The 22,459-nt window shown below is 47.7% G+C and overlaps 1 protein-coding gene across 2 annotated transcripts in view; it reads left to right on the top strand.

Moving 5' to 3' along the window:
* UBE2G1 (ubiquitin conjugating enzyme E2 G1) overlaps positions 1-21,307 on the top strand; it is a 110,044-nt gene extending 88,737 nt beyond the window's left edge. The window contains exons 4-6 of one of the 2 annotated variants that reach the window (XM_086685624.1): positions 3,374-3,552; positions 8,209-8,331; positions 18,232-21,307. In XM_086685624.1, coding sequence (XP_086541750.1) covers positions 3,374-3,552; positions 8,209-8,295 — 266 coding nt within the window. In that variant the 3' untranslated portion in view covers positions 8,296-8,331; positions 18,232-21,307. The remainder of the gene's footprint in view (positions 1-3,373; positions 3,553-8,208; positions 8,332-18,231) is intronic. The other variant, XM_086685623.1, reaches the window with a different exon arrangement.
* The last annotated feature ends 1,152 nt before the right edge of the window (positions 21,308-22,459 follow it).

Below are 22,459 nucleotides of genomic sequence, written 5' to 3'. Positions count from 1 at the left end.
GTTCATGCTCTGTCTCTCTCTGTCCCAAAAATAAATAAACATTGAAAAAAAAAAATAAAAAAAAAAATTATGGTGCTTTAAAGCTGTTCGGTGGGTTCATCGTGACTGCGTGATCCAGAGGGAAGGATAGCGTCCGTGGAGGAAGGGTTGGGAGGGGAGCCAGACTGATCTTTGGGAGACGTGCAGATGATTTTATCAGTGCTTCCCGCGAGAGACCATGAAAGCTTGAAGTGACAGTGGTTCAAGGAGGGAAAATGGAGTTGTGGGTGGGTGGTGATTGTGAGGTCAGGGTTCGGAATCGATGGGCCACATACAGAATAACTACAGGATCAAAACCACACAGAGGTACTTTACAGCTGCTGGGATGGCTGGAATCAGAAAGGCAGATGAGAAACCAGTGTCAGTGAGGACAGCGAGAATTTCAAGCCTCGTGTACTCCTGGCGAGAACGCGAAGGGCAGCCGCTTTGGAAAACAGACTAGTCTGGTGTTCCCCAGAAGGTTCAACGTGGTCACCTCGTTCGTGGCCGTGGGATTCCTTCCTGGATATAGAACCAAGAACGGTGGGAGTATGTCCACGAGACACTGAGGCTTGAGTGTTCATGGCGGCATTGTTCATTAAGGGCAGAAAGTGGAAGCAGCCCAATGTCTATCGGTCGACGAGGACAAAAGCAGTATGTAACATGTCCACGTTGTGGGATGACGCACCGGCTCGTGCTGCAACACGGAGGAACCTTAGAAACACTGAGTGAACGAAGCCCGTCACAGAAGGCCACAGAGTGCATGATTCCATTTACGCCGGACTGTCTCTCATCTAGAGAGAGAGAGACGGCTAGGGTAGGGGTTGCAGCGGGCTCGGGGGAAGGATGGGAGGGAATGGGGAGTGATTGCTGGTGAGCGTGCGGTTTCTTTCTGGGGTGATGGTCGTACAACTTTGTAAACACGCTGGAGGCTGTTAGGTTGTGCACCTCAGCTGTGTGAATTCTAGCTCCATAACGCTGTTCTAAGCGTTATTCTGAGGTAAAAATTAGCTTCGTGTGGCTTAGATGCATCCCGTTTGGATTGGTTTTTCTTGAGATCTACTTGCCGTACCCACCTAGAGGGTCGGGTGAAAGTGGCCCATCCAAAGCTCAGCAGGGAGTGTAGGGCCTTGGAAGTTATCGGCATTGAGATGATAGTAACGCCGTGACATTACCTTGTCTTGCATGGAGTTATCCGTCAGTTACAAATCAGTAAAGCGTGGGGACAAAGGTGAGGGGTGACATTGCGGTGTAAAGAATGGGTTAATGTCCCCACGGAAAAAGGTGGCACGTGCTGGAGAGTGGGATGGCATCAGAAGTCGGGCTAAGGGAGGCTGGAGGGGGAGAGAACAGTTCACGAGCCTGTGGCAAAAAGTGTGTCACGGAGGCCGAAGTGGGGAGAACGTGTCCGTAGTCGTGGCCCAGCATGGGTGACTTTGAAAGCATCCAGGAGAATGTCGTTCTGGTCACCTGGTGAGCAGCCATGGCATCCTGATAAGGGGCAGAAGCCTGCCTCTCCGGTGAGGGGATGAGACAGAGAGAGAGAGGGAGGAAAGGAGGGAGGGGGAGGGAGGGGGGGAGGGCTAGGGTCAAGCAGGTTTGCTCATTCCAGATGCACGGCTTTAAGGGACGGGGTGGCTGGGAGGGTGCACGTGGCTGGGGCTCAAGTAGTGGCTTTGTGTGGAGAGTTGATTTAGAAAAAGGCGGACCAAAACTCCAAATGGACGAAAAGTTTCGAGTGGCTGGGGCTTGTAAACGAAGCCTCTGCCAGTGAGAGCGACGAGGTGAGGTCGTCATTGGGTCTTGAAGGAAGAGGGCAAAGTAGCGGCACAGCTTGGCGTGGGGAGAATGAAGCAGTTTGGCCGAAGAAACTAGGTGGGTAAAGGGTCAGAGGGGTCATTGCACTGGAGGAGACGTGTATTTTCTGCACGTGGAAAAACTTCACCCCCAGGATCATCTAGAAAAACCGAGCTGTATTTCTCCTGTATTTCACATTTTAAAATGTAATTTGGTAATAGGTATGAAGCCTAAAATCTTTTCATTAAGAAAAAAAAAATTAGACTATTGTTAAAATGAAGTGACCCAAGTTTAAAAATGTAAAGGTGCTAGATCGTAACGGTAATCTTCAAAAGAAGGAAGATGATTAAATTGATTGTCACTGATAGAGTTTTATAGAGGCATTTAATACTCTGTGTTCGAAGACAGTGACTTGGAAAAAAATTCTTATTTGGGGAGCCCTGACTGTAGAAAAGCCCCCAGACAAGGTGTGAAAGCCCCGGCCTGGCCCGGCACGCACCCATGGTCACGGCCGCATTCCAGACACGTTTGTCCGAGTGTGGCAGTGTGAGGGCCCCGAGTTTGTAACAACATGGGAAGTGCTTCCCAAGGTAGGAGGTGGAACGTAAGCTTTAAAATCATACCCATCACACGTTTCTTAGACTTTAGGCAGGAAGTTAGGAATGAAAGAGATCTACATGTTGCCGTTGGTTACTTACGGGATTTGGAAATTTAGTTGAAAAACTTGTTATGCCAAGAATTCTTATATTTTTCTGTGATTTCCAGCATTTTCCCAGTAAGATTTTATTTTATTTTATGTTATGTTATGTTATGTTATGTTATGTTATGTTATGTTATGTTATTTTATTTTAATTTTTCAGTGGAGAAAATTACTCTGTAAAACATGAGTGATGATTTTGGTAGGTTTACCAATGAGTGTTTGTGTGATCTGAGTGAGCTGGTGGGTTAGAACTTCACCTTTGTGTTGGTCGGGAATTACTCTGTGACTTGCATTTTAAATCTCAGTTTCATAGAAAAGATGGCATCATGACTGTCATTTTATATCGATGAATTTTCACTGGTGATAGGACATGTTCTTTTGCGAATCCGAGTTCACTCCTTTCCTTGACGGTGGGATTTTGCCTTTATGTGATTTAAAAAGTATACTATGAGGTTCGTAGGAATGTCTCTGGATGTTTGACTGTCACCAATTTCAATCAGGAAGTTAGTGGGGAAACTAGGAAATTATACAGACTCGCTTCTGGTATTTTAATCGTATACTTTATACAAAAAAAGAACAGATTGATGGTATTTACTGCATATAAATGCTGGACACCACCTATGTGCCAGGTATCTTGACGTTTTGCTTCTGTTTCTGTTGTTTTGTCAAATGGATCCTATTTGGTAAAAATCTGTGGTCTTCCTAACAAGTTAGCGCGTTCCATTTTGGAAATCGTCTGTATGTGTCCAGCGTTTATAGCGGACTGTGGGGGTCCGGGTCAGTCCTATAATCGGTCTTTATGTGTAACCACGTTGTTTTAAATACCTTAAACAGGATTCTTACTGTCTAATTTTGCAGTTGATAAAAATGGTGATGTATGCATCTCCATTCTTCATGAGCCCGGTGAGGACAAATACGGGTACGAAAAGCCAGAGGAACGCTGGCTCCCTATTCACACTGTGGAAACCATCATGATTAGTGTCATTTCTATGCTGGCAGACCCGAACGGAGACTCCCCTGCTAACGTGGATGCTGCGGTAAGGTGGTCACGCACACACCTCCCTCCCTGTTCATTAAACTCGATCACAACCGCCGCCTGCGTGTGTGTGTGTGTCTCTACACTCTGTTCACGTACATTTATTTTTCTCCTGAATCTGTACAAAACTAAGTTACAGATACAGCTAAGTTTTACCTCTTACGTACTTGAACCTGCATCTCTTAAGAATAAGGATACTGTCTTACTTGGCTGTAATATTACTGTCATACTTAAGAAAATTTAATATCAAGTCCCTACTAAAGTCTATGTTATTATTCCTGCGCTTTTATTTTTAAATTTTTCAGATCTACAAAAGTTGCATTAGTTAAGTAAACACTCTTTGCCTGGATTCACCAGTTGTGGAGATTTTACAGCATTTTTTTTCCTGAACTGTTTGGGACACTTTACAGATGCCCTAACTCTCCACGCATAGGCCCTTCAGTGGCGTCCCCTGAGAATTCAGGGTGCTTTCTCGCAAGCACAGCACAGGTGTCTTCATCGATAAGGACTGTTGGATGCGTACGCAGCTCATACGCACGGTTCCTAACATGGTTCTTTATACCTGCTCTTTTTTCTTTTTTTTTTTTAAATCTGGGAGACCACATTTTATTTTGTGTTCATGTTTTTATTAGTCTCCTAGAATAGTCTAGTTCCTCAGCCTTCTGCTGTCCTTGGGAAAGCCTTTGGTTCTAATTTTTGTTCTTGGAACTGTTGTTAGTATGTATTGAAGCCAGGAGATTAAATTCACCTTTTTTCTTGGGTTACTTCAAACCTATAGAAAAACTTGGGCAAGGTAGTAGCATATGCAGGGAGACACCACGTCCATAAGCCCTTTCAAATGTATGGCTTTGACTTTTTGAATTTAGTAACCAAATTGAAGTAAAAACTGGCAGAAAACTGTCCTGGCCTTTTTTTTTTTTTTTTTTTAAGTTTATATTTGAAGACACCGTGTGAGCAGGGGAGGGGCAGAGAGAATCCCAAGCAGGTTCCACATTCAGTGCAGAGTACGACACGGGGCTCAAACTCACAAACCGTGAGATCATGACCTGAGCCAAAATCAAGAGTCTGATGCTAACTGACTGAGCCACTCGTGTACCCCCGTCTCAGCCTTTTCTGTAGCCAAGTTTCAGTCTGAGCGGTGCAGGAGATGGTGAGGGAGAAGGGAGAGCTGTGTTTTTAAAAAATCCCGTGGTGGGGCGCCTGGGTGGCGCAGTCGGTTAAGCGTCCGACTTCAGCCAGGTCACGATCTCGCGGTCCGTGAGTTCGAGCCCCGCGTCAGGCTCTGGGCTGATGGCTCAGAGCCTGGAGCCTGTTTCCGATTCTGTGTCTCCCTCTCTCTCTGCCCCTCGCCCGTTCATGCTCTGTCTCTCTCTGTCCCAAAAATAAATAAACGTTGAAAAAAAAAAAAAATCCCGTGGAATCATTTTGAGAGGGAATTGATTCATGCTCAGCTGTAACTCTTTTGAATAAAATGAGAACTGACAAATTTTATTTTAATCTTCATAAAGATAAAATTGATAATTAAGAGCAAATACCTGAAAGTACGAATATGCAAACGTTAGTAACCCTTCAAAGCAGCTGCGTCCTGAAACTGGGGGACCTACTGAGGAAGGAGAGTCATCGCCTCGAAGCCAGTGTGACTGTCAGGGTGGAAGCAGGCCTTCCCCCCAGGGCTCCGTACGCCAGTGTGACCTCTGATCTGAGCCCCACAGGTCGTGTGCCATCTGTCCCGTTAACGTCTTGAAAGCCACGGCTTCTTTTTATGATTTAAGCAGTTGGTCGTCTTGTATCTAAACCAGAACTTTCTCGTCCACATGTTCAGGCAAACTTTCGTATTTGCTTTGCCATTTTCATGTTTTTTGTTAGTTTGCTTCTCTGACCTCTCACTTGATGGTACCTGTTCCAGGAAAACCACACTTTTCTTGGAGACCCCTGTCCTGGACCCTCCACCTTTGGCTCCTGGATTAGGGGTGGGCTCAGACCGCTGCACGCAGCCTGCCTGCTCTTCTGGGCAGGATCATCTGTTTCTGCATCCTGTTCCTTTTTTCTTGCTTGACTCCTTCCTGTGGTGCTTCATCTGAGACTCATGTTTCAGAAAGGCTTTGTGAGAATTAACATCTGGTCCTTACCTGCCTGCGAGTGTTTTCGTCTGGGCCTTATTCGTAAGTGACAGTTTGTGGAGTTCTGGGGGACAAGTTCAGACTTCTACAGGATTTGTCTTTTATCATTTATTGTTGCTGACGAGGGAGTTGATGCGAGGCTGACTCTTCACCGCTTGCGGGTGACCTTTCCTTTCTTTTTCTCCCTGTTCCTTTAGGTTTTTTTTCTGATTCTTGGTGTTTAAAGTATCACCTTGTTGTGTAAGGTGTAAGATTTTCTGTTTCTGTACAGTTGTCCCCCTTGTCGGTGAGAGGTACGTTCCAAGACCCCCGGCGGATGCCTGAAACCAGGGATAAGTACTGAACCCTTATATACATTATTTTTTTGTCCTATATACATACACACACGATAAAGTTTGATTTACGAATTAGGCTCAGTGAGAGACCTACAGTGGTTGCTGATGATAAAGTAGGGCAGTTATAAAAAGTCATGTGACTGTGGGCTCTCCCGTGTCTCAGTGGCCCGTACCTGCCCTCCTCGTGAGGACGGGAGGGGTGTGACGCGGTCGGAGGCTTCTCCTCTTGACCCTGTGATGTCACGACAGAGGGGGGGCCATCTGCGCCGCGACGGACGCGGTCGCCTGTGGCGGAGGGGCTCCCGTGGTCGATTTGCGCTTGTAGGATGTCAGTTCTGGGAAGGTTCCCATTTTCACCACGTTGAGAACTTCCCTGCGTATCGCACCCCTTCCGCTTTTTAATTAATTCTTCATTTGAGTGCAGCCGAGCCACAAAGTACACTCCTTCCCTGTTTGGGCTTGCGGCTGCCGCCTTCGTCGGTCCTTGTTTCGTCCGGGTGCCTGTGGATGGCGACTTCTGCCGCCTCCGTCCTCACTGTGGCGGTGTCGCTGTTTAATGAACTAACAGTTGTTCGGTCTTGGGCGAGTTCTAATTAGAAGTGTGTGTAAAGTTAAATTCTGAAGTCTCTTTCTCGGAGGCCCATGTTTTCTCTTGTGTTTCTGCTGCATCTGGGAGCCCGGGCTCTGGTGGGACCGGCAGTGTGCGGGTCTGCGGGCACCGGCCTGACCCCGACCTCGAACGTGAAGAGGCCGTTACTTTCAGTCCTGGTACCCACGCGAGGGGCCCTGATTCTAGCACGTAAAGCGTAGGTATCGCAGTTGGCCGTATTTCAGGAGAGTATTAGCATTCTGGGTATAGTGGGAGGAAGATGCCACATCTCTGTTTTCATCCCGTGTCTTAACGCCTCTTCTCGGGCCGGACGTGTCTAACCTGTGCCCTCTGTTCAGTCGGCCCTGCCCCTCCTCTCTCTGCTCTGGTTGCAGGGAGACTTCTCGGGGCTGTGCTTTCTCTCTGCGGCACGTTTCTTGCTCTGCCGCGTACTTCTGGTCTTCCAGAAAAAGTTCCCACCCACGTGGATGACTCTCTTGCCATTTCTTTGACGTGGAGAGTCTGTGCCTCACACAGATTCCAGTCTGATCGTTTCAGGAGGGTGTCAGGACAGGAAAGGCATGGGCACTGTGCCCCCTGCTCTGGTGGATGCACGGGCTCTCCGTGAGTAGAACGCAGAGAGGACACAGGTGACCTGTGTGCTCGTCCTGAGCGTGGCCGGGGTAGCTTCCGCAGTGGCTTGGGGCCCGTCACGCACCAGCCCGTCCTCTGGCGGGAAGCCACCCTCATGCAGTTGTGTGTCACCGTAGTGTCTCCGGGCCTTTCCACCTGGGACCTCCTCACCCAGGCCCCCTACCCCCAGCCTCCATTCTCTCAGCTCCCTGCTCTTTGGAGGAGATTCTTGTTCCTTGAGCCTGAACTTCCTCTTGCCTGGAATTGCTCTTTTCTATCTTTTACTTAAAACTTGATGCCGAAGCGTTTACAGGTTTTGTGACATTTTATCCACAAGAACTTCAGACACATCCAGGTCTCTACACGTCTGTGTGTGGTTTGTCACCTAAGTTATTCTAATAACTGGCTTCCTGAGGAGGGCAGAAATTTCAACTCTCCTCTGTGAGGAGGGCAAGGGTTGAAGATTTCTCGTCTTTGCCGTGACTAAAGGCTGGGCATTTTGGTGAGAATTTTCTGCTATTTACATGCTAGATAAAAGCAGCTCAATTTTCACGTGAGACCCTGCTGGTGCCACTTGTGTCTCATTGTCACCCCCCTCCCCCGCCTCCCCCTCTCCCCCCCCTAGCGTGCAGCGCCCCGCTCCTCTACCTGGGGCGGAACCTTCCGGGGGCGGCAGGCAGCCTTCCCAGTGCTTCCCGCGCCCGAGTAGCTTGCCTGTAGGTCGCAGCTGCCTGTCCCAGTGGACAAACCGGTCCTGTCCTCCCGGGATGTCTCCTTCCTCCAGGAGACCTGCCTGTGAGGTGACTGACGGAGGGAGTGCCTGGCGCGAGTGGTTTCTGACGATTCTTCTGCCTTATCAGCTTTTTAACATCTTAAAGGTGTACACGTTGCCAAAGTGTTGCATTCAAGATGAAAACTCGCATTTGAGATAAGAAGAACTTGCTGGCGTTAAGTCACTAAATGCTACTTTGTGTCTATAGAAAGAATGGAGGGAAGACAGAAATGGAGAATTCAAAAGGAAAGTTGCCCGCTGTGTAAGAAAAAGCCAAGAGACTGCTTTTGAGTGACATTTATTCAACAGCTGTGACTTCACTTACTTCAGGGTAAGTTCATCGTAAAATCCTACTCCCCTGTTGCTTTGTCACAAATGGCACATACGCTGTTGGAAATTGTGTGGTTTGGGAATTTGAGTCGCCCGTTGTCATTGGCTTCGTGTTCAGTGGGGAGCCCTGTGGTCAGAGACCGTGTAGCCCGCTTGGGCTTTGCTTCAGCAGGCCCCGCTGTTTTCTAGATGCTCTGTGTTAGCTCTTTCTTTCTTTCCACTGGTGGTGCGTATGTGCTGCGGGTCCTTTCTTCCATCCTGACCACTGCTGGGCCCTGAGGTTTGTGTATCTTAAAGGATGACTGAAGTGTTCATGTCTTAATTTTTTTTTTTTTTTTTACAGAGAGAGCGTATTTTGTAAGAAACTGCCAAGACCATTAAACATCTACCTTCTTTGTCTTAATCAGTCTGAATCTCCCTGTTCGTTACTGCTAGGGCCAGTCGGAAAAATTTCCTTTTATTGTGTGCTGTCTGTCCACAGGCTTACCTCACATCCAGTAAGGGTCCACGATAGAAGAGGCCACATGTAGACAGTTGACCAGACGCGTGACATTCCCGTTAAGCGGTTTCTTTTTTAATTAAATGTTGGGGTGGTAAAGTTGCTTATGAAATGTGGCGTGTGAAGAATGACCTGGAACCCTCCACCTACTTGACGAAAGAGGATTGTGTCAGAACCTCTCAGGCTCCCCGTACCCCTCTTCTGCCCCCGCCTTCTCTCCTGTCCTCCAGTTCACACGTACCGTTGCTTTTCTTTGTAATTTCGTCACGTTTGTGTTACCCTGGGCAACGCACTGTATGACGTTGCTCTGTGTACGTGGGATTACAACACGCACGTTCTTTTGTGGCTTTTCTTGCTCCGCGTTATGTTCTTGAAATTCGTGTGTGTCGGGTGTGGTTAGACTCGTCTGGTTTTCGTCTGTCGTGTGGGGCTCGCTCGGTAACGGACCTGTCTGCTCTGTGTGTTCCTTGCAGTTGTGTCGTCCTTTGGGGAGAGGGTTCTCGTTTGTTGGCTTCACTTTGTGTTGGCCGTCACAGGGAGCGCGGCGCACGTCCGTGCTGAGAGCCTCCCTGGGGCGGGTGCGTGGGAGTGCGCTTGCTGACCGGCGGGTGTGTGCCCATCGTTGGCTAGAGAATGCCACAGTGTCCCCAAACGCTGCACCCGTTGTTCATACTCTTTTGGCAGGGGCAAGGGTTCCATTCACTCTGTATCCCCCCCCCCCCCCCCCCAGCGTTTGATCTCCCGGACCTCTGCGAAGTGTTCCGTCTGGAAGGGTGCGGCGCGAGCCCTTGCTCTGGTACGCGTGGCCGGTGCCACAGAGGAGACTCCTGTCTCTGGGCTGTTGTTCCGTTAGGTTCTCGATTCGTGCAAAGTGCACTGTGTTCGTGGTGTCTGTGGATGAGCAGACGCTCTTAATGCAGTTGGATTCGACCTCTCCTGTATTCCCGTCGGATTTTCCTCTTTGGGGTCTAGTTTCTCCTCCGCCATCAGTCAGACAGCTCCCATTGTATCTTGCCCTGTAAAAGCTTTCATAGTTTTGCCTTTGACACGCGTGTTCAATCCCCTGAAAGTGCTTGGTGTGTGGTGGGAGGCTGGAGTTCAGCTCTGCTCGCCCCCCTCCCCCGCCCCCACCAACCCAGGGCAGATCCGCTGGCTGTACCCGTTGTTGGCCGGCCCTTTCACCACTGACGCTCTGGGGCAGTCGTGCTAGGAGGTGACACTTCCAGGTATGTGTTCTGTGTGTCCGACCTTTTTGTGTTTTATTGGCTGGCTTGTCTTGTCCCTGAACGAGCATTGCACTGTCTTAATTTCTGTTTATTATTTTCACAATGAAACGCGTCAGACGCAAAGGTACAAATCAGAAGTGAAGCGGACTGGACCCACCACTGGTTCTGGTTCCATGTTTGATAATGCCTAGCTTTTGAAAGGACTCCTCTGTCTTTCGGGTCTCCTTGTAATAACCTGAAATGCTGACAACCAGCCTTACTTCTTTCCGTTACCACCAGGAACAGCAGTGAACTTGAAGTCTTCAAGTTATTCCTGTTTTCCTCCAGTTTGTTCGTTCTGTGTTGCTTATGTTTTGTTAATAATCCCGTCCTAATTTCGTTACCATTATACCTCACCTTCTCTCCTGTCTACTCAGGGGTCCTACTTTTCTCCTGTTTGGCCTTTGATTTCCACCGCCTTAAATCAAGTTCTCGCTCAGGGCCTGCTGTCTCAGTCTCCCGGGATCGGGCATCTCTCCTGCTTGCACTTCATGCATGTGCTTGTGTCCCCACCGTGTCTGTCTTCGGCTCCACTATTGACTGGTGCTTCCGTGGGTGTGATCGTGTCTTTAGGGGTCGCTTACCCGCACTGTTTCTCAGGCACAGAAGAGTTGGACAACAACAAAAAATTGCAGGCACTGAAGCCCAAGCACACACATGATTTCATCTCGTAAACAGTTCTCCGTAAATGCAAGAAATGACCGAGGGTTTTATTATATTTACCTTGGTAGTATATTGCCAATTAGTTAAGTAAATAGTAATGATGTGTCACAAATTTTCTAACGGGATTACTTATTCTTCGCTGGTGGGATTAGAGTTAATTTATAGTGGATTGTAATGTACACATGTGTTTAAAGTATACGTACCAAGACTAAAGTTCATTTATCAAGAACATGGAGGCAGAAAATACGTTGAATCAAAATGCCTCATTGTAAAGAATAGGTTAGTTGGAAAATAGTGTGAACTCCTGTGAATGATGACACTAAACTCAGAGCTTAGAGTTAAAGAGGAAGGAAGCAATAATTGGAAATCTTGACCAACACAGGTCAGCACTGTTCACACGTCGGTGACAAAACAGCCTTGTTAAATGTCGCGGGTCCTCCAGGTGCATTCCACGCAGGTGGTAATGGCTTTGCACTGTTGCAGAGGCCAGGGCAGCTGCAGCCCTTGGTAGGGTGAGCACGTGAGTGGGGAGGGGGTAGAGAGAGGGAGAGAGAGAGAATAATAAGCAGGCTCTATGCTGTCAGCGGGGGAGCCCAACAAGGGGCTCGATCCCACAAACTGTGAGATAACGTCCTGAGCTGAAGTCAAGAGTCAGACTCTGAACCGTCTGAGCCTCTCAGGTGCCCCGATAAACCAGAGTTTTAATAAAATTACTACACTGCTTTTATGAATGAGGAATTGTAGTTACGATCCCTAACTTGTTACCTTACCGTTTAAGCCAGGCTTTTGTGTAAAAAAGCTGTAACCCTTGAGGTGTGTGTCTTTCATTGATAAGAATGGAATAAAGGGATTTGTGTTTTGTTGTCACTTTGGAGCTTGTCAGAAGGACCCTTGGGCTGGCTGGCTGTGGGCAGAGACGCTGTTTGGGAGACAACTGATGCACGTGTCCTTCAGGCAGACCTGCCCACCCAGCACTCAAGTGCCTGGTCCCGGATGCCGTCAGTTTGGGGTTCCCAGTCGTGCCGTCTCCCTCTTTGTCCCTGGGTGTCCGCTCTCTGAGGCCTTCTTCCCGGTCACGCAGCAGGTGCCTGAGGGCCAGCCGGGAGTGAGCCGGTCTCCACGTCCGGGGTCTGGAACGTGTCTCCTGTTCACTTTGCTGCTTCTGGCGACACAAGGCCCACCCCCGCCCCCACCCCCACCCCCACGAAGCCTGGCAGCGCGTCACCGATGAGTGTTCTCTGGCTCCTCTTGTCGCCTACGGTACATGGTGGTCGGGACCGGAACCCAGTCCTCCACCTGGATTACGCTGATAGTGACATCATTTGAAAGTTGGATTTTTAAAAGTCACATCCAAATCCATGACTTGTATTTTCTAAAAACGGAAATATTACTGTCCAAGAACTTGACCCAGACTTTATTTCACTTTTTAAAAAATGATGGTGAAACCCATGTAAGTTTGCTCTGTTAGCAGTTTTTACATGTTTCAGTGTTCCTTGTATGCGCACTGTTGTACGGCGGGCCCTCTAGGGCTTCTTCATCCCGCGTCACTGGAAGTCACTGGAGGTCCACGCTCCCTGGAGGACAGCTCTCTGGTCCCCCCAGCCCTGGCCCTGGCGGCCACTGTTCTGCTGTGTGTGTCTAGGAGTTTGACTGCCGTGATGCCCTCTTGTTACTGGAACCATGGAGTACTTGTCTCTTTTTTTTTATTCTTATTTTTTTAAGGTTTTATTTTATTTTTGAGACAGAGAGAGACAGAGCATGAACGGGGGAGGGGCGGAGAGAGAGGGAGGCACAGAATCGGAAGCAGGCTCCAGGCTCTGAGCCATCAGCCCAGAGCCTGATGCGGGGCTCGAACTCACGGACCGTGAGATCGTGACCTGAGCCGAAGTCGGACGCTTAACCGACTGAGCCACCCAGGCGCCCCAGTACTTGTCTCTTTATGTCGCTTCTCCTTGGTGGTTATGCCTTGTCCTCTGTGAAGACCTCAGTGGCCTTCCCTGTCTGCCGGTTCAGGTGCGTGACGGGAGGGAGAGAGGCAGCGGGGAGAAGCGAAGTCCTCCAGCCCGAGGAGCAGCGTGGTCGCGTTCTGCGCCACCAGACAGGAAGAGCCAGTCCTTGTGTTCCGTGCTAGGGCTGGTGGGATTGTTGTAGTTCTCTGGTGCTGTTACAAATCGTCTCAAATTTTGTGGCTTCAAACAACATTCGCCATCTCCTAGCTTCTAGAGCGCGGGGATCTGAGTGTGACTTAGCTTGGCCTTCTGGCCCCGGGTCCCTCACGGTACTGCAGGCAAGGTGCTGGTGTGGCACCGCGCTTGCCCGGAACCTCACCCGTGGCGGGTGGACCTGCCTCCGGGTTCACTCAGGTGGTTGCTGCAGGGTTCTGTTCCTCACTGGCCGTCGGATGGAGCCCTCCCTCAGGTTCTCTGCCACGGGGACCTCTCCGTGGGTCTGCTCGCGCTGTGGTGGTGGCTTCGTGGGAGGGAACGGGTGAGGGTAGGGGCAGGTGCGCTGGGTGTAGAGCGTGGGTGGTTGCCCTCCACCAAAAGAGGTGAATTGCTCAAGTTAGTTAGTCCCTTTCCTGGGGTTACCCGCGTCCAGTGACAGGTTGGGGTGAGGGCTCGGAACACTGGCTCTCTTCTCTCGGTTTGGGAGTTCTCCAAGAGGCTGTTCCGGTGCGGGATTGACTAAGGCCTTCGTTCCACCTGCGTGCTGCCCTGTTAGTTCATTTCTGCTTCTGCTTAATCCCGTTTCTTTCACTCTTGTGTTTGGAAGCACTTCTCAGTAAACCTCGTACAAATAAATCCCTGCCTCTGAACCCATCTCCTAGGGGTCCTGACGCAAGGCTCTGGGCGTTGTACAACCCAGCACGATGCAGGAGCCCTGCTGCCTTTGCGTGGCCGCAGGCGTGCGTGTGTGGGTCCAGAGTCCTTTCTCACTGATAGGCGTCTGTGCGGCTCTGTGAATGATGCATTCTGTCTCCCCACTGCTTACTGAGACCGCATCTGGAGTAAGTGATCACCCCAAGCGGACCACATTCAGGTCATTGAAGGACCAGCCCCCACATCTCACCCAGGGCTTCTGAAAATGAAGGCTTCTGCCATGGTGAGCCGTTCTGGGATCTCTTGGGTTGCGGTAAGGTGGCCCGATCTACTACAGGGGCTCCTGTACACTGTTGCACTGTGGCACACTGCTCCAGGGCACTCTCGTTGTTGCAGGCTGTCTGCAGCAACCTTTGTTAACTGCGGTGGGGGGAGACCAGGCCATCTCCAGTAAGTCCGAAAACAGAAGATAGAAGTATGAGAAACAAAACCATTACAGAACAAGATAAAGGAGAATAACAAGGTAGAGAAGTGTTTATTAGGCACAAAAAACACACCTGGAGAAGGAAAAATCAGTAAATCTGACTGTCAAAACTGAAAACTTAAATATTATGATAAGACAAAACTGTGGGCTGGAAAGAGATCGCTCTATATTCTGATCTTCAGGATTTGATCTAGCACCTACACCAGCTTGTGCAAATCCGCAAGAAAAACAGCACCAAGGAAAAGGATTTGCATAAATAATAAACACGAGCGGGAAGCAAGCTAGTTGTCGTGAATGTGGAACATACCTGAATTTGTAATCAGAAATACAGAGCTACAGGGAGATGACGTTTCATCAATCAGGTTGTCAAAAATCAAACTGTCTGAGAGACGCAAGTGTTGGTAAGGGTTTGGGGACACGGTGTACTTGAATGCTGGCACGAGTGAAGTTGTGTCAGCACTGGGGAACAAGTTGGTAGTATCTAGTCGGGTTGGAGAAAGTCTGGGACGTGTGTACAAGGAGACCTGAAGGTAAGGCACAGCGCTGTGGGTGATTTTTAAAAGGCCCATCAGCAGGGATTGATCAGTTAGGGTTGATACACTGGAACGTTATCCAGCAACTAACTGTGCACTATAGACACATGGTGAAATCTCAGAGATGGTCTTGAGTAGGAAAAGCAATTTGCAGAAACATCGAGTGTGGCGCTGCTCCCGTGAGTTAGCACAGACACTGTCCGTTCACAGCTGTGCGGCAGAGGGAGAGCTTTTTTAAAGCAGAGACTTGAAGAAATACGTTAAAAGTCGTAACATTCTCAGTGGTACTTCACTTTGGGAAGGAAGAAGGGGCTGGGAAGCAGAAGCCTTTGCCTTTCCCCCTAACCGTCTGTTTCCAGGCACGTTTGGCTCATCTTCTGTCCTCCCCACAGTAAACTAAACCGATGACACAGCCACATCCACAGGCTTAGTATAGTTTTGCATCTTGATCTCTGTGTCGTTGGACACCGTTGGTCATACCTCTGGTAGGGTCTTCTTCCTCGCCCGTGCGTGCCACGGCTCTGTCGCCGTCCCTCCTCAGCCTGCTGCTGCCTGCCTGCCTCTTTATCGCTGTCCTCCTCCCTCCTCACTCCTGTCCCCAAACGTCAGGGACAGAGTCTGCAACACAGAAGCCTGTCTCCCTTTCCGGTGGTGGCCCCCAGTTCTGTTCCCAGAGGTGACCACTGACAGTAGCTTAATCTTCAGAAATCCGACTGCCCCCGACACACCACGTGCACACGGTGATGTGTGTCTGCTCATGTAACACAAGCATACACATGGTGTATGTTCTGCACTTTTTAAAAATCACATGGCCTTTTGATATTTTGTTAGTTCAGTGTGATTTATATCTATCAACATGATCATATAGATCAGCTTTCTTTTTAACAGTTGCTTATTGTTAAGGATTAAGATTTGTATCTTGAAATGAGAGGTAACACCAAGAACAGGTGACCCTGAGCTCATTTCAGTTCTTGTTAATGAATACTTGTTAGTTTCCTACCATTTACAAAGGTGGTGCTCTCTTGGGAGGTGTTGGGATAAATGTAGAGCACCATAGGTGAATTATCCTGTTCATCTGGCCAGGCAGACACATGACTCATGTTGATTGTGGAGGATAGAGGTCGGCATAGGGCTCCTGCTGAGATCGGCGGTCTCCAGGGTGGAGACGAGGTGGGGGTAGGGGGGAGGCAGAAGGAAGAAACAGGGGCTGGGGGGACGTCGGGGCATCTGTGTGAACGGTAGTGGGAAACTTCCCGACACAGGCCATTTATTTCCCTCATGGTCTGCTTTCAGTGAAGAGTGGCTGAGATTATTGGAATGTTTATTCCTGAGCGAGGAATTATTTTTATTACCTTCCTCAACATCAGAAGTGTTTGTTATTTGGAAGCACGCCTGTCTGATTCCTACTTCTTAGACTTTTTAAAAAATGATTTTTAATGTTTTATTTATTTTGAGAGAGGGAGAGAGAATGAGAGCGCATGCGTGCTTGCAGCAGGGAGGGGCAGAGAGAGAGAGAGAGAGAGAGAGAGCGCGCAAGAGGAAGAGAGAGAGAATCCCAAACAGGCTCCGCACCATCAGCACAGAGTCCTGCTTGGGGCTTGAACCCACGAACCATGAGATCTTGACCTGAGCTGAAACGAAGAGCCAGGTGCTCAACCAACTGAGCCACCCAGGTGCCCTGATTTGATTCTCATTTCAGAAATAAATAGAATGAGACAGTTATGTCCTTTGGAGGAGAACCATCTCCAGATTTGTAGGTTAAAAATCGGGAGTAATACTAAGTTTTGAGGTAAAAAACAGATACTTAAGTGATTTCATAGAGACATACAATTGATATAATTTCAGTTAATATAAAACGTGTGTGATTTTAACAAGCAGATACAGTTTCAGTTGGAAGTGAAATTTGCTTATGGAATTGGCCCCATCTGTTTGGAGCGCCATCAGCAGACTTGCTTTTCTGTGCTGAGGCTTTTTGTCTCTTTAGAATACATTTTATTCAGGGGGGCGGGGAATACATTCTTCTGTTTCTGCTGAAGAAGTCTGTGCTGTTAAAGCTGGGCTTTCGTGAATGACCCGATTGCCTGATTTCAGGTGTTTACTGACTCAGAGCAGTCGGTCCCCTGTGGAGCCTTTTTCTTTTTAAAAGCTTGCACAGAAACCATTTTTAAAGGATTCTTTCATGGTCTTGAAATTTCTTGGTCACGTCCTAGGGGAACAATTACTGAATTTCTGCACCCAGGTCTCTGCCGGTTCTGAGGGATTAATTGGCCTGGGACTAAGTTGGGCGCGGTCTGGCCTTCGGAAAAACATTCCGATAACATCACCAAAAAATTATAATACCTGTTCTGTAACCACAAGTCTTGGTTTCAGTGACGTCTTTAGATTTTCCAGTACAACACGTGTGTCCGTTTGTGTGTCTGTGTGCTGGGGAGGGTGATCTACCCGTTTCGGGAGTGGCCTGCGGGAGGTGGTCTTGGTTAAGGCAATGAGTGAGCACAGGCGGGGCCGCGGGTGGGCCCACAGCAGAGCTTGGGTACGGTCAAACGTGGGTGATTGTGAGGTCGATCAATTCACGTGGGGCTTGAGAAGACACATGTCTGGTGTGACTTCGGTACATTTGGCTTCTTTGTTAGGGGTTTAAAATGACACCCTCGAATTTCCAGTCATCTTCCATTCAGGCTCTTCGTGCCCAGCACTGTGCTTGCCAGACAGCACAGGTCCACGGGTTTCTGGAGCAGCTGACCCGGTCCAGTAAGAATAGGTATTCTCCCTGCTCCCTCCCCTTGCCTCCCTGTGTACTCAGAGCATACGGCGACTGAAGGAAAGTCCAGTCGTTAGACTTGTTTTTTTAAAACTTGAATCTGTTGTTTTTCTAACTTTATGAGCAGGAAGCCCTGCCCCTTATTAACTGTGTGACCTTGTCTCACTTTTCTCTATAAAATAGGGGAAACCCCTTCATCTGGTGATTACGAACATTGCACGAGATAGGTTTGTAAACTTGCTTGGCACGTAAGTGCTGGGTGAGATGGTTGTTTTCATTTAGATGTGGTTCTTCTAGGCTCACGGAGGGCATGGGCCCGGCAGAGACGAAATAACAGGAATGTGCCGTTGGGGGCAGCTTCACAGACAAAATGGGTTTGGATGGAACCTGCAGGGTTGGATCAAATTCAACAGGTTGAAAAGGGTGATGGTCTTAAGTTGTTTCTCTGAATATTCTTAAATATTCACAAATTTCCAAATCAATTGGCTTGAAAGTGGTTCTTCAGTGTTTGACTTCAGATGTAATTAATATAAGTTGAAAGACATTTGGGATCTATTGAAAACAATCTAAATTAGGGAAGTATACTATGACTTTCTACGCTGATGGAAAGAAATCTTCTGTGTCTGTACTGTCATCCAGTATGGTAGTCACTAGCCATATTGAGCACTTGAACTGAATTTTAAATTTTATTTACTGTCATTTAAACTTGAAATAAAACGGCCATGTGCGGCTGCCATGTTGGAGGAGCACAAAAGTGAGCTTAAAATGAAATGAAGAATTCGTTTCCAAAGAAATAGAATACAAATAAAAATTTCTAATCAGTTAATTCTTTTGTGATTTGTAAATTCATCATGTGACGCTCTTTGCTTTATTGTAGGGTCTCCAACTGAGAAACACGGCACTGTTTCCCTGCACTCTACCCACCTATCGCTGGACTTCTGTCGTAACAAGTTGGCAGACACTGGCTGGAAGTGGGCTGCGATAGAACATGCCAGTATCAGTGCTGACACAAGAGCCTAACAAGTGCCAACTTACAGATGATTACGCATTTTGAATTCTAATGAACTGTTTTAACCTTCAGGAAGAATTGTAAAGACCTGTACATAGCACAACATGATCCGGATAATATATATACTATTCATGTACATCCACAGATACACCTTGTACCAAATAATGCTTTCTTGTAGTAGAATAAGAATCGTGTAAATTCTAAAAGATTTTAGCAGGTTTTCTTTCCCTATTCATTGTTTCTTATCAGTTTTAAAAGACTCCTTAAAGCATGTCAGATGAAAAACAATTAGGATTACAAGTTTCCATTTAATTTCCTTTAAACCATTGAGGCTTCATTAAACTCTTTTCACTTACTAAACTTTTGTATCTTCTTTGTTTTGACACACTCCCCTTTGCTTTTATCTCTTCTATCTGCCAGAAAGTTTTCAAATCATTTAGTTCCAATACTGAAATACTTAATAAGCAACTACTTGATTTTTAATGATGACTTCAGAGGAGTGGTCATCACCAGGTGCTTTGTCCTTTTGTACCCTAGTTGTACCGTCTCTTGGGTTGGTTGTAGCAATAACATGTTTTGGCTATTGAGAGCTCTTGAACTCAGTCATTATCCCTGAGAACTAAAAAGAGTCAGTTCAGAATCCAACTTAACTGAAATTTGCCCCACATGGTGCAGAAGTCTGGTTTGGTTTTGCTTTTGCCCCCCAGTTCCCTGCCGTTAAGGTCGGGTGGATTACGGTGTGCACTGCGCAGGCTTTCTGCGTCACTTGCGGGTTCGCGAGGACAGACGCTGTTGACCCCGTGTCCCCTTCTCCTGAGCCCTTCGTGTTTCTTTGCCTCTACTCTTCTATACTGCAGGTTTTTTCTCACTTATTGTACAAAGAAATTGCGATGTATATTTTCATGTAATTTGATTTTGGAATTCTGTCACCTTATGTAGTGAGTTCTTCCAAAATACAATTTTTTTCCAATAATTGTCAAGTTGTTGGCTTTTATTGTATTGAATGAAGGTTATAATACTGAATGCCAGAGAAATGCAGTTTAGAAAAATCTCAGGTTGATTCCTTATGCAAACAGACTTATACTTGAAAATCCCATGGCCGTGGCAGTGGATGTATTGGGCTCTATCTAGGTTCTTATGTGGATCTCAAAGCACTACAGGGGTGTGAATGCTTTGCTGTTTGACATATAGCTTCTGTCACTGACATAGTGCACTTGGATTTTATTAATGTTTGAGCATAAGCATATTTCATATCATGTTTTCTAAAACAGCTTCAGGAAATGATGAAGTGAACGTGTGCAGTGTTAACGGCAGGCCCAGGTTCCTCTATGTTGGGTGTGAGGTTGGGATTGGGAAGTAGTAGTTGGCCTGTAAGAGACAGAACTCGAGACGGTACCAGATGGGACACAATTCTGTGAGAATTGGTGCGTCTCTGCTCTGTGGGGCTTGGAGAGACGCTTTGGCAGAGAGTGAAGGGATCCCTATGAGTAGCCCCATCCTCTGTGGACTCTGCAGGTCCTTTTTGAAGCAGAAGTAAAATGGTTGAGGATGTAGACACAGTAGAGAGTGATTTTTCTAAACACCTGTCTGTTCCCCACTCTGAAGCATTATAAAATCCTATACATGTGTAATTGCTGAGTGTGAAAATTGTTTGATATGATTTACTGCAGCCAGTTTTCTTCGAGAACTTCATTTGGGACTCCCCCCCCCCCCCCCAAATTCTAAAACTTGTTGCCCCAAAGTGCTGGTAGTGCACACGCGCCTGGGATTTGAATGCAGTCCCTCTTACTCTTACATCAGAAACTGTCCACATGGTGGCTGCTTGTGGCAGAATGGAGTCTGAACTTTGCTCTCCCGTTGCTGTGATTCTGCTAGTGATCTGTCAAGTTAAAACCTGGGACTTGACTCTTCAGGGAGCGGCAAATGACCTAGTAACTCAGGGACAACTCTTACTGAACTTTAAGTGCCACTTAAATGCAGGTACCTTGGAGTAACCATGTGTGTTTTGGGGCTAGATCCTGGGGAGTCAAAGGGGGAGCCAGGAACGAGGGCCCCTCCCTTCCCGCTCTTTTCCACCTGGCGCCCTGGCGTGCTGCATGTGGACACACAGGCCTGGGGGGGGGGGGGTTGAGTGTGACTTCTTCTCTGCCAGGGGCATCACCTGTGCCTTTCCCTGTGTTCATCTGACAGTGTGAACTTAGCGCCTCCATATTTGATATTAAACCACTCTCAGGTGACACTGATCCAGGTGGCTTTTGCCCCACCAGTGCCTCATCACTAGTGTGAGGTGAGTCCTCTCTGTTCTAAGAAAAGGATTTTTCTCCCTAACTCTGTGCCAACTGTCAACAACATCTACACAGTCTTATGGGTTTTAGGACTGTTGGCTATTTCCTAAATTGATTCCAAGTTCTTGTAAAGGCTTCCAGATTTCAGTCTGTGCTCATACGGGATGTATGATCTCAGTGGCTTTCTGGCCTCCTTCTGTGAGTTTAAAATCCACGAGAGATTGGTTCCCTTGTCATTACGAGGCACTCTCTCTGTGAGGGTATTCCACTCGTTCTGTGATCATGTGGGTGTCCTGGTATCCTTAATGGCCTTCATTCTCGGTTGTGAAATTTTATTTCATATGCTCACCACCCTCTACGAATCTGCACACTTGGGGTTGTGGTGCTTGTGGATCTATTTTTTGCCCGTCTGGTCTCCAGTTGGTGGAATTGCCTTCTTTGTACTGCCACTTCTCAGCATCTCTGAAATCTGACATAATGTTGCGTCATTCCAGTTTTTTGTTGTTTTTTTTTTTTTTTTTTTTTTTTTTTTTTAGTTCTGTAACTTGTTGATTGTATTTAACTATGTGAGTTCTGTTGTGATGTTTGCTGTATTGTAAAGCACCTCCATCGTGTGGTGGATGCCGTGTAAATCAATAAATGATCACTTAGAGGCTGTATCACGAGCTATTTTGGTTTTAGGATGCAGGTCTCAAAAGCAAGTTGTGGGATTCTTTCGAAACAGCACATGATACCAAAAGGTCCACAAGGGAATCTTGATAAAGAACTTTTAAAACTTCATTTAAAGAAGGAACCAGAGGGTGGGAAGTTGACTTCTGACCTGCTACAGTGGTCTTAAGATTTCCAGTACGGGGCCAAGCAGCATCCTTCACCAGTCAGGTACCTGCTGATGAAGGGCCTTGAATGAAATGAGCATGTGTTAGCGTGTTTCGGGGACTTTGTCTTTAGCCTGAAGCGGCTCTACCACAGACATAAGCTAGAAGGCGGGGAACCCAGACCTGAGCGTGGACTGGAAGAGCCCACGGGCACCACCTCAAGCCCACCACCTTCCCTCCTCCACACGGATGGGCGAACGTGGCCCCAAGTAGCACCAGGCTCACTTAGCAAGTTAGCGTAAAAGGGGCAAGACCGAGCACTTTTTCCCGCCCTTAAAAGGGTGTACCTGTCTACCTTTCTACCCTGTGCCCTCACGTGGAGTTCACGTGGATTTACAGTGTGAGGTAGTGTTTGTGTTGATAAATGCTGCCGGTGGCCGCCAAGGCCGCCTCCTTGCGACCTGAGAAAAGAACAAGAAGCCAGATCTCTTAATGAGAGCTGAGTTAGAAACAAGAAGAAAATCCTCCTTGAAAGCAGTGCGGGGAAGGTTCGGGGTCATTTTCAGAGTTTAATTTTACTGATAAAAATTTTTTCTGGAGGACTGGAAGCCCCAACAGGGTTCAGTTTGCAGAGCAAATTATTTCCAGGATAAGCTACTTTTGGTTTTGCTCCGTTTCAGATGTGTGTAACCTGACTGCCAAGGTAGGGGTAACTTTTTTCTTTTTTGGTCTCCTTTAGTCTGCATGCCCCACTGAGCCATAGTGACATGATGAAAGAATTCCGCTTCCTGTTCACACAGGTGGAACAAATCAGGTGAAGGAAGAAGCTTTCACAAAAGGCAGCAGACACAGCTTAGACCTAGGAGCTGCTCAGAGAATCCTAGGCAAGACCCTTGATATTTCCCCCGTGCCGGCAGCATCCATTAGGAGGGAGCATGAGAGCGCTCCGTGTGCCCAGCAACACCTCGTTTGTTCCCAAGGAGCGCCAGAAACCGT

Source organism: Puma concolor, chromosome E1 (assembly GCF_028749965.1).
Source record: "Puma concolor isolate L17-30 chromosome E1, mPumCon1.1.hap2, whole genome shotgun sequence".
In the NCBI taxonomy this organism is placed as follows: domain Eukaryota; kingdom Metazoa; phylum Chordata; class Mammalia; order Carnivora; family Felidae; genus Puma; species Puma concolor.
This window is presented reverse-complemented; position numbering and strand designations above follow the sequence as displayed.